Here is a 16,415-nt window from a genome sequence, read left to right as displayed (position 1 = left end):
TGATCCTTATGGAAAACAAATAACCTCTGGTTTATTAGTAAATTGGACTTATTGTGCCGTAATAAAAAACCCAAAGATTGGAAACCATTGCTGCCAATGATAAATGTAAGAGTCAAAAATTATTGGTATTTTAATGTATACTGAACAGCATGCTAGCTGTTCTCCCATTGGCAGAAAAAAGGCCAAAAGTAGCAGTTGGTTTGTCAAAGTGATTTCAGGATTTAATTCTTCTTTAAGATGGCTGATTGTCTTACTCAAAATACCTGAACAGTGCTAAGGTTAGAATATAAAAATCTATTCTATGTATTGTTTATGAAAAAAAATAAGATAGAGCAAATTACATACATGCAAGTTTCTCGTCTTTGGTCAGTTGAGTCCAGGATCCTGCTTCCTTTTGTTTGAGAGCCTGCTGCTGTGCTGTCAGCTCAGATACAAATGGTACCTCAGGCAGTGGATATGCACGGGTATCATAGTACCTGGGCTTTGTGTAGTAAGGTACTTGGTCACTTGGAACATCTGCGCAAAACATGAAACCAATCAATGTAAACCACACACTGTAAAGGAACACTTGAAGATACACTGCGAAATGTATGGGAATTTAATATACTGTGTGATCCATTCCCACTGTGATATGGGGACAGTGATACATGGAGTAAATATTATAAATATAATGTAAATTTCATAAGTAATTATATTTTAGTCTAAATGAATAATAGAACCAAAAGATGCCAATTTAGAAAACAGTGGGGGGAGAATTAAAACTTGTGTACACAGAATCTGGTGTAGCTGTGCATAGCAACCAGCTTCTTCCTTCAGCTCGTTCAACTAAGCTTTGGCAAAAAAAAACTAGAAACTGATTAGTTACTATGCACAGCTACAGCAGATTTCCGTGTGTACCAGTTTTAGCAAATCTCCCTTAGCCCAGGTTCACACTGAGCTGCGGGAATGAAGCCGTGCGAGTTCAGCTGAACTCGCACGATTTCACTCCTGCATGTCAGTCCTGATTTCGGCCGCAATTTCAGAGACATCTGTACAGATGTCAATGTAAATTGCAGCACGAAATTGCAAAAAGTAGTACAGAAACTACCTTTTGAAATCTGTGCAGTGCCGCAGATGCGGTGTCGCACCGATTAGGACGGTGCAATTGCCGGTGATTTGACATGCAATTTAACATGTCAAATTGCATGTCAAATCATACCAGTGTGAACCAGGGCTAAGTGTTACAAGTTCCTACACTTGCTGGTAAATTCCCAGTACTTCATCACTATCTGCAATGGCCTGGCTGTATGAGAGCCCACATTTTCTTTTACCCAGGAAAGCACAGAAGGGCTTTCTTTAAGCAGTAATTAGGAGGGTGTCTCCTTTCCATCACATAGTGAAAGAAAAAGGATTCATACCTCATTTTATGCAAATCGTTCATTTTTCTCCCCTTGGTAAACTGAACCACTGGTATACAGCACAGATACAGCTACAGTAATAATAGAAAAACATTTTTTCCAAACCGCACACCACAGTTTCAGGTTTGCTGCCCATCGTCAGTACAGTGTATGTCAACCATGGCTTGTATGAAATAGGGCTTGGGGAACAGCAAGAAAGTATAATCAGACAGGTAACGGTGAGGTTGACTTAAAGTGTATGTACAGCCAAAATCATTCCCCCCGAATTGCCTAACAATCACCTATAGAAACCTTCACCACTTCAACCCTTCTCTTCTCTATTCTACTACTGACCACCTCTATGACAAAATCTCACCCCTGTCCTGCCTCAATATAGCCACTTCTGTCCTCCACCCTGGGCAAGTTTGCCCCCTCACTACACACTGAATCAGGCCCCAATCCCTACAACCCTGGCAAACAGATGAGACCAGAAGTTTCAAAAAATGTAGCTGTGCTCTTGAGCGCCCGTGGCATAAGACTAATGCCCTGTACACACGGTCGGACATTGATCGGACATTCCGACAACAAAATCCATGGATTTTTTTCAGACGGATGTTGGCTCAAACTTGTCTTGCATACACACGGTCACACAAAGTTGTTGAAAAATCCGATCGTTCTGAACGCAGTGGCGTAAAACACGTATGTTGGGACTATAAACGGGGCAGTAGCCAATAGCTTTTGTCTCTTAATTTATTCTGAGCATGCGTGGCACTTTGTGCGTCGGATTTGTGTACACACGATTGGAATTTCCGACAACAGATTTTGTTGTTGGAAAATTTTATAGCAAGCTCTCAAACTTTGTGTGTTGGAAATTCCGATGGAAAATGTGTCATGGAGCCCACACACTGTCGGAATTTTCGACAACAAGGTCCTATCACACATTTTTCGTCCAAAAATCCAACCGTGTGTACAGGGCATAAGTCTCTCAAAGACTTTAACCAATATAAATCTGCCCTCCAAAAATTTAATTCTTGCCTCCACACTGCCAAGCAGATCTATTTTATCGAAAAAACAAAAAGCCCAAAGGCTGAAGCTGCGCTAAAAATAAAAAACAAAAATTCAAAAAAGTGACTAGCAATGAATAAGTGACAAAATAAATAAATAAAAGCTGCCAGCACCTGAAAGTCTAGTATCAAACTCCAAAAGTACAATTATAAACACAAAAGATGCAGCGCTAAAAATATGTGAAAAAATTTGTGACTGAAGAAAACTAAGGCAGAGTCCCATAACCATATCAACATGTGATCAATGGTGAAAAATTCATATGAAGCATAATCTAGTAAACAATGATAAAAGAACATATATGAAACTGAACATATATGAAAAAATGCAAAAAAGAAAAGTCCCATCAAAGTATTAGTCCGTGAATGAACAAGGAAAAAACACCCATCCGTGAAAATGCAAGGAACCAGAAGAAGAAACAGAAAATCATCGTAGTAGTTTCACACCCTATGTGAGTATTGTAATCCGCTTACCAGATGGCGATGACTGCTGTTACGGCAGTCTCGCCCCGGTTCAGGGAAATCAGTCTCCCCAAAACCAAAAGCACAATACCGGAACAGCAGCTAGCAGTGGATAGTTCTTGGGAATATGAAACAAAAACCTTCCATAGTTTAATATGTACAAGTAGGGTGATTGGCCAATCCCCAGATGATGTCCTATCGTGATGAAACGCGTAGGGTGGAGCCTGCAACAGTGACATCATTACGTTTTCGGATGGGCTAACAAACGAACGTAGGAAGTGAAGTTCAACAGACGGAGACACCACCATTTGTTCTTATGCCATACTTCCACTGCTCTTAACTGACTGCAACATTGTAAGTGCAACTTTAATAAATCACCCTATTTGTACATATTACACTATGGAAGTTTTTTGTTTCATATTCCCGAGAACTATCCACCGCTAGCTGCTGTTCCGGTATTGTGCTTTTGGTTTTGGGGAGACCGATTTCCCTGAGCTGGGCGAGACTGCCGTAACAGCAGTCATTTCTTCTGGTTCCTTGCATTTTCACGGATGGGTGTTTTTTCCTTGTTCATTCATGGACTAATACTTTGATGGGACTTTTCTTTTTTTCATTTTTCATATATGTTCAGTTTCATATATGTTCTTTTACTATTGTTTACTAGATTATGCTTCATATGAATTTTTCACCATTGATCACATGTTGATATGCTTATGGGACTCTGCCTTAGTTTTCTTCAGTCACAAATTTTTTCACATATTTTTAGACCTATTTTATCACTCTCATTAACACCTTCTCATCCAGTCCCCGTCAACTGTTCTCTACCTTCAACTTTCTAATTTGTCCTCCACTGCCTCCACCCACTAACTCCCTCACTGCCCAGGAGATTGCTAATCACTTCAAAAATAAGATTGATACAATTTGTGATGAAATCTCCACTCTACATGTATCTCCCTCACTTAACACCTCATGTCCACAGGTACACTCAACACTTCTTTATTCAATCCTGCTACTACAGACGAGGTTACTAAACTTATTTACAATGCCCACCTAACCACCTGTCCCCTGAACCCTGTTCCTTCCCAAATACTACGGTCACCCTCTGACTCTATCCTACACTCTCTAACCCACATCTTCATTCTCTCCCTCTATTCTGGCATCTTTCCCAACTCTCTAAAACATGCACTAGTCACCCCCATACTTAAAAATCCATCCTTGGACCCTACCAATCTTAACAATCTAAGCCCTATTTCCTTGCTCCCCTTTTCCTCTAAACTCCTTGAATGCCTGGTCTACAGCCAAGTGACCACTTCACTGAGCATAACCTTCTGGATCCCCTTCAGTCTGGATTTCACCCTCAACACTCCACAGAAACTGGTCTTTTAAAACTCAAATTACTTACTAACAGCAAAAAACAATGGACACTATTCTGTGCTCCTATTTCTAGGCCTTTCGGTTGCCTTTGATATGGTTGACCACCCCCTCCTCTTTAAAAAACTTGACTCCTTTGGTTTCCGTGACTGTGCTCTTCGCTGGCTCTCATCCTACCTATCCCACCGCACCTTCACTGTCACTTGCAATTCTACTTCCTCTACTCCTCTTCCTTTCTCCGTTAGGGTCCCCCAAGGTTCTGTTCTTGGTCCTCTCCTATTTTCAATCTACACCTCCTCCCTGGGTCAGCTGATAACCTTCCATGACTTTCAATGTAATTTCTATGCTGGCAACACCCAAATCTATCTTCCCATCCCTAAGCTCACTCCATCAGTCTCCTCAGACATCACTAATTTACTAACAGACATATCTGTCTGGATGTCACACCACTTCCTCAAACTCAATCTGTCCAAAACTAAGCTCATAATATTTTCTCCCCCACGTGCCTCGTCCCCTGGCTTCTCTGTCAAGAGTAATGGCACAACCATCCACCCATCTCCGCAGGGTGCTAGGTGTAGTCCTGGACTCTGAACTCTCCTTTAGGCCCACATCCAATCACTTTCCAAAGCTTGCTGCCTCAACCTCTGGAACATCTCCAAATTACATCCCTTCCTAACCAATGAAACCACAAAGCTCCTGATTCACTCCCTGGTTATCTCTTGCCTCGACTACTGCAAATCCCTCCTCATTGGCTTACCTTTAAATAGGTTATCCCCTCCTCAGTCCATCATAAATGCTGCTGTCAGACTCATCCACCTTACAAACTGCTCAGCGTCTGCTACCCCTCTCTGCCAAACCCTCCATTGGCTGCCACTCACCCAAAAAATGTAATTCAAAATACTAACAATAATTTACAAAGCCATTCACAACTCTGCCTCCAGCTACATCACTAACCTAGTCTCAAAATACCAATCAAATCATCCTCTACATTCCAAGACCTGCTGCTCTCTAGTTCCCTAGACACCTCCTCCTATATTTGCCTCCAGGTTTTTTTCCAGAGCCGCTCCCATCCTATGGGACTCCCTACCCCAATCTGTCCGACTATCTCCAACTCGATCCACTTTTAGGCGATCCTTGAAAACTTTTCTCTTCAGAGAAGCCTATCCTGCCTCTACCTAACAACTGTACTTTCATTTTCTTCATCAGCTCATCCCCCACAGTTATTACCTTTTGTATCACTTGACCCTCCCTCTTAGATTGTAAGCTCTAACGAGCAGGGCCCTCTGAATACTCTTGTATTAAATTGTATTGTAACTGTACTGTCTGCCCTAACGTTGTAAAGTGTTGTGCAAACTGTTGGCGCTATATAAATCCTGTATAATAATAATAATAATAATCAGGGGTTCTAACCCCTCCCCATTCTTTTCAAAACTGAAAAAAATGTTTTGGGAGTACATATTTAGAAACAAAAAAGTAATCTACTAAACCTGTACAAAACACAATATGATGACCTTATTTAAGGGTGCTGTACTGTGCTATTTATGTACTGTATAGTATGATGTCTGTATTTGTCCTAATCTACAGGGAATTTTTTTACAGAAAGAAAACCATAAAATAACCTGCTGCTAGTCCAGTTGCTGTTTTCCTATTAACCAAGGGATCAAGTGATTGTTGACACAGTATCATATATTCGGTGCATATATCTTTATTGACACACACTGAAACATTTTTCCACTTTGACGCGCGTGTTATATCTTTCCTGCCCTTACAGCCATAGAGCTTTTTTAAAGTGCAGAATGCAGATAGACAGGTCTTCAAAGGCTATAAAATAGGCAATACCCTTTGTTGACCATTCTTTTTTGTGTGTACATGGCCTTTGAATCATTGTAAGTGGAAAAGATGGTTTTATGGCAAACCCTGGCTTTATTGAACCTAGTACAGGTAATAAGCGATACAATTGTAAAAGGTTATGAGCAGTTTTACACAGGGATTTATCGTAATTACATTGCTAAGACTAGCAAGAAAAATGTGATTTAGGATGCAGATTTAAGAATGATATACCTTAAATAAATACAAGCAAAATGAAAGCATGCAGATTTAAATATGATATACCTTAAAGTGATTGTAAACCCATATTTTTTTAAATAACAAACATGTTAGAGAATGCATTACGATAAAAAAAGGTAAAAAACCTTCAGGCTCGGTTCACACTGGGGCGACTTGGGATCCGACTTGTACGCCCTCAAGTCGCCCCAAGTCGCCCCAAGTCGCTTTGTATTTAGATTACAATTGTAGTGAATTGAACCGTCTTAACTGACACTACTGAAGTCGCTCCGACTTCAAAAAAGGTTCCTGTACTACTTCTATCCGACTTGTAGGCGACTTGTACCCATTCAACTCAATGTAAGTCGCCTGCAAGTCGGATCTCTCAAGCGACTTTGCAGAGAAAACCCCTCCCTCCCCCCTCCCTCCCAGAGAGGTGATTGGCCACAGGCGAAGTCGCCTGTCATGGAGGCGACTTCAAGTCGCCTCGTAATTTGCCGAAGTCGCGCTGAAGTCGCGCTAAAGTCGCGCTGAAGCCGCGTTGAAGTCGCGGTACAAAGTCGCGCTAAAGTCGTGTTGCCCATGTGTGAACCGACCCTCAGCCTTTAAAACCAAGTTAACTAATTGTAAGCAAACACATAACTGTCAAGGTATTCACATTATTACACCAAGGTCAAGAGTGTGATAGCTGCAACATTTTCTTCAATGCTCTTTGTGGAGTGCATCTAAACTCCTTTGGACCCTGATGCAAAATATAATAAATGGAATTATGATACCAGCCTATTATAAATAAACCCTATAGCAGGGGTAGGCAACCTTTGAGAGATGGAGATCTACCTGAGCAACATGGAAGAGAGCAAAGATCACTGAGCTGCAGCACCCTTTTTTTTCTTTTTTTTCAAAGTTTTTATTAAGGTTTTTTAATGTACAAGAATAAAAACAATGAGCATTTTACAGTCGTACAGAAATGATGAATCTACAGGATCTACAAACAAGATAATGATAACTTTAGCAATATCCACAGAGACATGGTGATGCATATTATTAAAGACCCATTTGGGTCCAACCCAAAGGATAGTAAGGTGAGACACGTGGGGGACTTCTAGAGAAAGTGGGCATGCCTCCGAAGCACCCAAACACCCCTTTTGGGAACAAACTGTGAGTGGGTGGGGGCAATTAGAGACGGAATTTGTCTCTTTATCTTACTGGTTCTCTGAGAAATATATTCAAGTCACTCTATGTCTCAGGTAACACACATATTAGATTTATCTTCATGGATGTACTTTAAGGGAGATTCCCATAACACTATATTAAAGTGGAGTAGTGTACATTTTAGCTGGTGTAGAGCACATTGGAGAACCTTAGTTTCTCTTATGGGAGGGGGGTATGGGGGAGGCTGAGTGAGGGGGGTGAAGTGTGCAGTTGATTGTCCGGACCAGGTATCCGGTACTTTGTGGGTGCCCCCAGGTCAAGCTATTGAGATATGTTCGAAAGACTGCGAAATTCTACAGATTCTGTGAAATGTAACCAGCAGGCCCAGGCTTTATGGAATTTCAGCGGGGTCTCTCTCGCCTGGTGTACTAGGTCTTCCATTTCAGCAATCCTCCCTACTCGTTGAAGCCATTCTGAGATCTTGGAGGAGGGGGGGTGCTGTCCTTCCAATGTAAGAGTATACACATTTTGGCTGCATTAATGAGGTGGAGGGTGAGAGATCTTTTGTAACCTGATTGGGGTATAGAAGTGTGGTGAAGTAAGTATTGCGCCGGAGTGAAGTCTGGGGACTAGGTCTTTATATGAGAGGTAAGGCGGTGTATTTCTCTCCAGTAAGGTTGTAACAACGGACATTCCCACCATATTTGGAGTAGGGAACCTTGGGCCGTGTTGCATCTCCAACATTGTGGGGAGACACTGGGATGATATTTGTGGATTCTATCTGGGGTCCTGTACCACCTGGAATAGATTTTGTATCCATTTTCCTGTGCGGTAATGTTGGTTGATCCTTTGTGGATGTGATTGTGGATTTGCTCCCAATCTTCCTTTGACAGATCTATTCCGAGTTCCCTTTCCTATTGTTGGCTAGTTGCGTTTTCTTTGGGGTTGCTATCAGAGAACAGTAGAGAATATATGTCAGAAATCAATTGTCTTTGGGACCCCAAACTGGTACAGATCATTTCAAAGGGAGTGCGGTCTCTGTACCACTTGGAGAGTGGTTTGGAACTATTTAGGAAGTGTCTAATCTGTAGGAATTTGAAGAAAGGGATGGTTTGATCAGGGTATCGGGAGGCAACACTGTATCCTGGCTAGGCCAACAAGGCCCAGGCCTAGGTAGCACTTTGCAGGGGGGCAGCACGGAAAGAGTCCCCGCCGGCTTGCGCTACACTGTTAGTGTAGCACCAGTCTTATGGGGTGGACTGGGCTGACAGGAAAATTAGTCTAGCGCCCCCATAAAGCGGCCTCACTGCTTGCGGTATGCGGGCTGCCTGCATTCCGCAACTGTGGGGGGCGGGGGCTGGGGGGCGCCACTTCTAATTTTGACTGTCCTCTCATCCTGAGCCACAAACCTTCCTCACTGTGCTATATGTTTTCTGCTGCACCATAGGCATGGTTATATCTTCTTAGTCCTCTCCATAAAATTATCAGAAATTTGTGCTTAAAGTAGAACTACAGGCAACACTTTTTTTTCATTTTGGATAGAGTAAGGGAGGGTTATAACCCCTGTCAGTTTATTTTTTACCATCCCTGTCCCATTGCAGAGATTTCCCTTCACTTCCTGCCCCATAGCCAAACAGGAAGTGAGAGGAAATCTATGCAAATTAAGGGAATCCATTGCCCAACTGCCCCCCCAGGCCCTCAGAACTAGTGTCCCCACTTGAAAATTTCAGGGCGGGTCTTAAACAACAAGGGGTGTGGCCTTGACAGGAAGGAGTGGGTCATATTTAAATTAGAGGGTGCACAAGTTTAGTCAGGCCTAGAGCAGCACAAAACCTATATACACTACTGTCGGGAGGAGAGGGTTTGAAGCAGCACCCTTTTTTATTTTATATTATATGAACTAGCAAGGCTCCAATTAAAAAGGATGGCATGAAGAAAACTCCTCTCCTCTGCATACGCTGCTGGATCACACAGGTGAGATAAGGTGACCAGATTGGAGCAGCCAAAAAATAGGTTAGTCAGCATAGGTGTTAGGGGTAAGGGGGCAGTAGGCAGTTCTTAAGGCTAGTGCAACCTGGAATTCTACTTTCAAACCACCCTTCCTATTGGTGGCTTGTGGCTGTATTAAAGTGGAGTTCCACCCAAAAGGGGAAGCTCTGCTTGTTTACACCTTCCCCCCCTCCACTGCCACATTTGGCACTTTTTGGGGGTGAGAGGATACCTGGTTTTGATAGGTACCCGCTCCCACTTCTGGCTCAGATCAACACGGCAATCTGAGCTGGAAGTTCAGCCCCCCCCCTTCTTCCCCTGCAGTCTTCTGGGACACATCACAGGTCCCAGAAGACTACGGGACCATTTATAAGCCACAGTGCGGCTCACACATGTGCAGTAGGAAACAGGCTGCAAAGCCGCAAGGCTTCACTTCCTGTTTCCCTTACTAGAGATTCCTGCCCCCAAAGCCGATTGAAGAATCAATTCAGATTAAGATATCGCTGGATCTCTGGACAGGTAAGTGTCCTTATATTAAAATATAACAGTAGCTTCTGACTTTTCATTTTTGGGTGAAGCCTGGAGCGTTTCTTTAATTAACCCTTCCATGCTGCAGCATAAAGGGATTAATTAACACTGACACTGGTGCCACTAATGCAGCAAAAAAGATTATTTAATTGCCACTGATCAATAATGCATCAGTGACCAGTGGCAGCACATTAACTCCTTCATGCTGCACATTACTAATATCATTTTTAATTACCCCCACCCTTCACAACCGCCCCACACTGCCACTGTAACACAACATTACAGTGTCAAAAGTAAATCTGCCCCCAGTACCTGCTGCCTTTGTCATTACTTACTTGCATGAATTTCATGCTCCCTCGTGGCGCCGGCGCCACTCTCTGTTTTGCTACTGATTCCCGGCCTCTGAATGACAGCAAGGCAGAGGCCGGGACTAGAAATCTTCTGTCAGGTGGAGATCACTCCACCTGACAGAAGTGTATGCATGCTTTCTAGACTGGTGCTGGGTGCAGGAGCGCACTCGGCGCCGCGCTGCAGCTCTGCTTCAAACGTGGCTCAGCTTCACATGTGGATCGCACAAGTGGCAGGAGCTGTAAGAAGCTGGCGGGCATGTCAGGTTGCGGTCTACCTGTCAGATAGCCGTGATCGATGGGTTGCTGACCCACGCCCTACAGTATGCACAAATGCCTCACTTAAAGTATAACTAACTATAACTTTTTTTGGATATAGTGGAGAGGGATTAGAACACCTGCCAGTTTTTTTTTGCCTTCTGTGCCCTCATTAAGGATATTCACCTTCTCTATTGGTCCTGTTTACCATTATCATTGGAAGTGAAAATAAAGAAAATCCCAAATTTTGGGTTGACCCCAGAAAAGTAATAGGGGGCAAATCTTCCAATGGGTACACTAGTTCTGATGACCTGGGGGTTTCCAAGGAATTACCTTGATTTACAGGGATTCCCTCTTACTTCCTGTTTGGCTATGGGACAGGAAGTGTCCCTCAATGGGACACAGATGGCGAAAAAAAAAAAACCTTCCTTGCTCTATCCAAAATAAAAAAAAGAGTTTTGCCTATAGTTCCACTTTAACATGGTGATCTTGTGAATATGAATGCGCAACAGGTGAAAAGAACTCTGTTTTCATGACTAAAGAAAAGAGTTGGACCCTCCAGAGGTGCTGGGTCTAAAAATAGTTGTTAGTTTTGCTAACCTCTGTTGTTACACCCGTGCATATTTTTCCAATGAACATATTATAGAATTACTGATTCAGTGTGTGTGAATGCGCTACCCCTATAGTAACCACCACTTGTTCTCTTCCTACTAATCCGAAAGAATCACTTACATAAAATAGAATACAAAATCATATGCATAATCTTATAACAAACAAAAAAATATAACCATATATTGTCCCGTACATAAAAAATCCTTTAAGCGTGCTGCCAAAAAAAGTCCTTTAGTAATTAATTGTGACTGGCGTGCTCCTATGTTCCTTCAGTGATCATATGTGACTGAGTGAAAAACCTCCACCATTCAGATTGGCCACTCACCAGATGTTTAATAAAGATGAGCCTTTGGTTCATTCAAGGGATAACCACTCCACCTATGTAACTCTCCTCACCGGCTAAACTCGGACTCCAATGTTCCTCATTGGAGAGCATAAGGGATAAAAAACGATCATAGCGCAATATGCTTGAACTATTTATTTAAAATTACAGGAAAAGTATCAACTCACATTTAAAAGTGCCCTCGAGCTGGCACAAAGCTTATCCAGCAGTTATGGACGGGTACTGGGCTGTTTGCATGGTCCGCCTGGTGTTGTATTGCGGCCTCCACGCTCGGCTTGCGCTCCAAGCCTCGTTCCCGTTCACGTCCGGTCACCTGATGTGAAAAAACTCCCAGCAGCCTCACATCAGGTGACCGGACGTGAACGGGAACGAGGCTTGGAGCGCAAGCCGAGCGTGGAGGCCGCAATACAACACCAGGCGGACCATGCAAACAGCCCAGTACCCGTCCATAACTGCTGGATAAGCTTTGTGCCAGCTCGAGGGCACTTTTAAATGTGAGTTGATACTTTTCCTGTAATTTTAAATAAATAGTTCAAGCATATTGCGCTATGATCGTTTTTTATCCCTTATGCTCTCCAATGAGGAACATTGGAGTCCGAGTTTAGCCGGTGAGGAGAGTTACATAGGTGGAGTGGTTATCCCTTGAATGAACCAAAGGCTCATCTTTATTAAACATCTGGTGAGTGGCCAATCTGAATGGTGGAGGTTTTTCACTCAGTCACATATGATCACTGAAGGAACATAGGAGCACGCCAGTCACAATTAATTACTAAAGGACTTTTTTTGGCAGCACGCTTGAAGGATTTTTTATGTACGGGACAATATATGGTTATATTTTTTTGTTTGTTATAAGATTATGCATATGATTTTGTATTCTATTTTATGTAAGTGATTCTTTCGGATTAGTAGGAAGAGAACAAGTGGTGGTTACTATAGGGGTAGCGCATTCACACACACTGAATCAGTATTTTTAGCCCATCTTAATGAAGGGTTTTTTTGAAAGCAGCAACCCTGACACATATGGTTAATATAGAAGTGTTTTTTGCGCCGGTGACACACATACACTAAATCATATTATAGAATTCATGTAAAAATAATTTATCATATATTTATATTTCTGTATATATATTTCTTTAACCACTTCCATACAGGGCATTTTCACCCCCTTCCTGCCCAGGCCAATTTTCAGCTTTCAACGCTGTCGCACTTTGAATAACAATTGCGCGGCCATACTACACTGTACCCAAATGAAATTTTTATAATTTTTTCCCCACTAATAGAGCTTTCTTTTGGTGGTATTTGATCACCCCTGCGTTTTTTATTTCTTGTGCTATAAACAAAACAAGAGTGACAAGTGTGAAAAAAACACAATATGTTTTACTTTTTGCTATAATAAGTATCCAAATTTTTTTTTTTTTTAAACAAATTTTTTTCTCAGTTTAGGCCGATACGTATTCTTCTACATATTTTTGGTAAAAAATATCGCAATAAGCGTATATTTATTGGTTTGCGCAAAAGTTATAGCGTCTACAAAATAAGGGGATAGATTTATAGCATTTTTATTATTTTTTTTTTACTAGTAATGGCGGCGATCTGCGATTTTTATCGTGACTGCGATATTGCGGCGGACACATTGGACAATTTTAACACATTTTTGGGACCATTCACATTTATACAACGATTCGTGCTATAAAGATGCATTGATTACTGTATAAATGTGACTGGCAATGAAGGGGTTAACCAGGAGGGGGCGCTGTAGGCTTAATGTGTTACTAGGGAGTGATTCTAACTGTGGGGGGAGGGGATTCACAAGGGGAGGAGACCGATCGGTGTTCCTCTGTACAAGGAACATACCATCGGTCTCCTCCCATCTGACAGGACGTGGATCTGTGTGTTTACACACACAGATCCACGGCCCTGCTTGGTTACTGGGCAATTGCAGGTGCCCGGCGGACATCGCGGCCGCCGGGCACGTGCACCGGGACCCGAGCGATGCGGCGCGCGCGTGCCCACTGGGCTGCCTGGAAGGCTGTGCTGTCATATGACGGCGGCCCAGGATAACAGCTGCACCGTCCCGCCCTCATATGACGGCAGGCGGGCAGCAAGTGGTTAATATTTATTTTCATTATAATTAATGTAATAAAATGATGGGCTCCTAAGTTTAAAAACAGCCTTGATTTTGTGATGGACATCACTGCATGGGCTCAGGAATACTTCCAAAAATAACTGTCTGCACAGTTTTTATAATGCAGTGCACCACAATGTACATCATTTTAAATGCAATACGTTAAGGCAGCCCATACTAAATGATTGCATGGTAATTATTATTATTATACAGGTTTTATATAGCAATGGACAAAAAAGTTCCTGTATCTCTTTTTTTTTTAAGTTTCATGCACCGCAACGCACAACATGTGCATTGTGGTGCATTGCAGCATGAGTCCATTGGCACTTACTGTACTTGTGCATTGGGGTGCCATTCTAAATAATGGCACTTCAACACATGCAGTGTGCCATGTTTTATCATGCAATGTTGCAACATTTGACAAAAATGTGTGTTTTACCTCAGTGCATAGGTGGCATTATAGCAACCAGTTTTGTTTTCAACTGTGACTGTGTAATAACAGGCAGGGGCAGAACTACCACCATAGCGACCCATGCGGGCGCTATGGGGCCCGCAGCCGAGTGGGGCCCAGTGAGGATGAGAGCACCGCCGGCACAGTCTCCCAGCCAGGGGAAGAGAGAGGAAAGGAAGAGGCGAGCTGTCCGTATCAGCAGAGAGCTGAATTGCCCGATGTAATAGCTTTCATTAGAACTTCCAGTGTTCCCGGGGCTCACGTCACATAACTCCACCTTTTGGCCCGGTGCCACATGCATAGGTGGGGCTGTATGGGGCACAGGCAGACCAGGCTGTATTGGGCACAGGTCACGCTGTATGGGGCACAGGTCACGCTGCATGGGGCACAGGTCACGCTGCATGGGGCACAGGTCACGCTGTATGGGGCACAGGTCACGCTGTATTGGGCACAGGTCACGCTGTATTGGGCACAGGTCACGCTGCATTGGGAACAGGTCATGCTGTATGCGGCACAGGTCACGCTGCATTGACACTAGGGCAGCTGTGGGGGGGGGGGCTGTTTGCAGGGGGGCCCCATACAACATTTTGCTATGGGGCCCTGCTATTTCTAGTTACGCCCCTGATAACAGGTGAAATCTGAGCTATACTTTTCTTTGCTTTATACAATGAGCACAACATGTTAGGTTTCTGTTTGGGTTCTGCAGGTACTACCCATTAATTTACTCCAGTGTTAGGTACCAGAACTCGTACCAGAACAAAAGCAAGGTATTGGTAATGAAAAGAGAGGGTAATACAATACCACAAATATGTTGCAGAACAAAATTACATACTAACTAAATATAACTGATTGAATAAATACAATTACAGAAATTCTTTACTTACCATGTGCAGACACATAACTACTTGTGGAGAAACTCCTCCATATAATGGATTTTGGACCACGAAGAGAGCGTGCAACAACACTCACCAACATCTAGAAAATGAACAGACATAAATATAGACAATATATTGAGAATTCTGGTATAGAATGTAAAAGTTTTGTAATGATAATGAAAAAACAGTGCCTAAAATTAATAAGTTGCAAGCTGTTTACATTTCCCTAGTATGCCTCTGATGATTTACTCTTTGTAAAATTGTGTAAAAGAGAAGTATGGCTAAAGCTTTTTTTAGCCATTTGTAGCAGTACCCCTGTAGGGGCTGCTGAGTGTTGTGGCCCACTTGTCACCCTGCCCAGCCTGGCATTCACCTCTCACTCCGAGACAGAACAGTCCTTTATTTTTAAATTTTATTGAGGGGTTTGAACTTGGATGGGGTAAGGGAAGTATGGGATGCCTAATAGAATTTGCAGAACTTGCTTGGGATAAACTATATACACCGGTACATACATTCCAGTCTCCACTCCAACACAACTCTTGCTGCAGACTATCACTCCTCCGTTCCTCTAGCACTTCACTTGCTTGAACTTTCAGACACAGCTAGCACAAAGTGGTTAGGCCTTACACTGGCTCAGCCAAGCCTTAGCAATTGCCGCGGGCCCCTATAGTGTAGCAAAAAAAAAAAATAGAAAGTTCCTGATGCTAGCTGTCCTACATGCAGCTAATGAACCCAGTAACCAATCTTCAGGCCCTGCCAGCCCTTCTGACTGCAGCTGCCCTTCTCCACAGTCCACTCCTCTAGTTCTGCACCCATCCCAGACTGCATTCTCCCAGTCCTTTCAGGCATGCCTCCCCAGTCCTCTCAGGCCTGTGCATGTCACTCACCAGCCCTTCTGGCTGCGACCAGTTGTTTCTCTCCCTGGAGACTTGCCTGGCAGTGCTCTCTTCTGCTGTCCTCTCTTGCTCCTCCTGTGCCTCCTGTCCAGGACAGCTCCACAATTTCTCCGAGGGCCCCATCCGCACCAAAGCCAAGGCCCAAGGTCACCCCCCAGACTGGAGAGCTTCCTCAAAGGCCACGACAGCCTAGCACCCCATCTCCAGCTCTTCCACCCGAACAACTCCTCCCCAGCTGGGCTGACCCTGGGTATTTAAGGAGGCCTGCCCCCTGCCAATCCAGGTTGGGGATTGGTCAGGGCTTCCTAAAACACCTCAGTCTCTCCACCTCTCCTCTTCTCCTCTCTTTCCAGAACTTTCCAGCAAACTCTGGAAAGAAGAGGGATGTCTTAGTGATGTTGCCTATGAGTCACCAGCTGCTACCCTGAGCCACTCCCAGCCTAGATCAGATCAAAACAAACAGGCCTGGCTACCAGCCAGGCCTGCCTAAATTTGCCTGTCCTACAAAAATCCTACCTTTAGCACC

General features: G+C 43.4%; 1 protein-coding gene across 1 annotated transcript in view; it reads right to left on the bottom strand.

Moving 5' to 3' along the window:
• Positions 1 to 16,415, bottom strand: part of LOC141144849 (cytochrome c oxidase subunit 4 isoform 1, mitochondrial-like) — a 114,012-nt gene that overhangs the window by 58,357 nt on the left and 39,240 nt on the right. The window contains exons 2-3 of the mRNA XM_073630927.1: positions 15,003 to 15,093; positions 346 to 516 (exon numbers count right to left, since the gene is read on the bottom strand). Of these exons, the coding sequence (XP_073487028.1) occupies positions 346 to 516; positions 15,003 to 15,093 (262 nt within the window). The remainder of the gene's footprint in view (positions 1 to 345; positions 517 to 15,002; positions 15,094 to 16,415) is intronic.

This window comes from Aquarana catesbeiana, linkage group LG05 (genome assembly GCF_042186555.1).
Source record: "Aquarana catesbeiana isolate 2022-GZ linkage group LG05, ASM4218655v1, whole genome shotgun sequence".
NCBI lineage: Eukaryota > Metazoa > Chordata > Amphibia > Anura > Ranidae > Aquarana > Aquarana catesbeiana.
The sequence above is the reverse complement of the archived record's forward strand: the minus strand, read 5'-3'. Positions and strand labels throughout refer to the sequence as shown.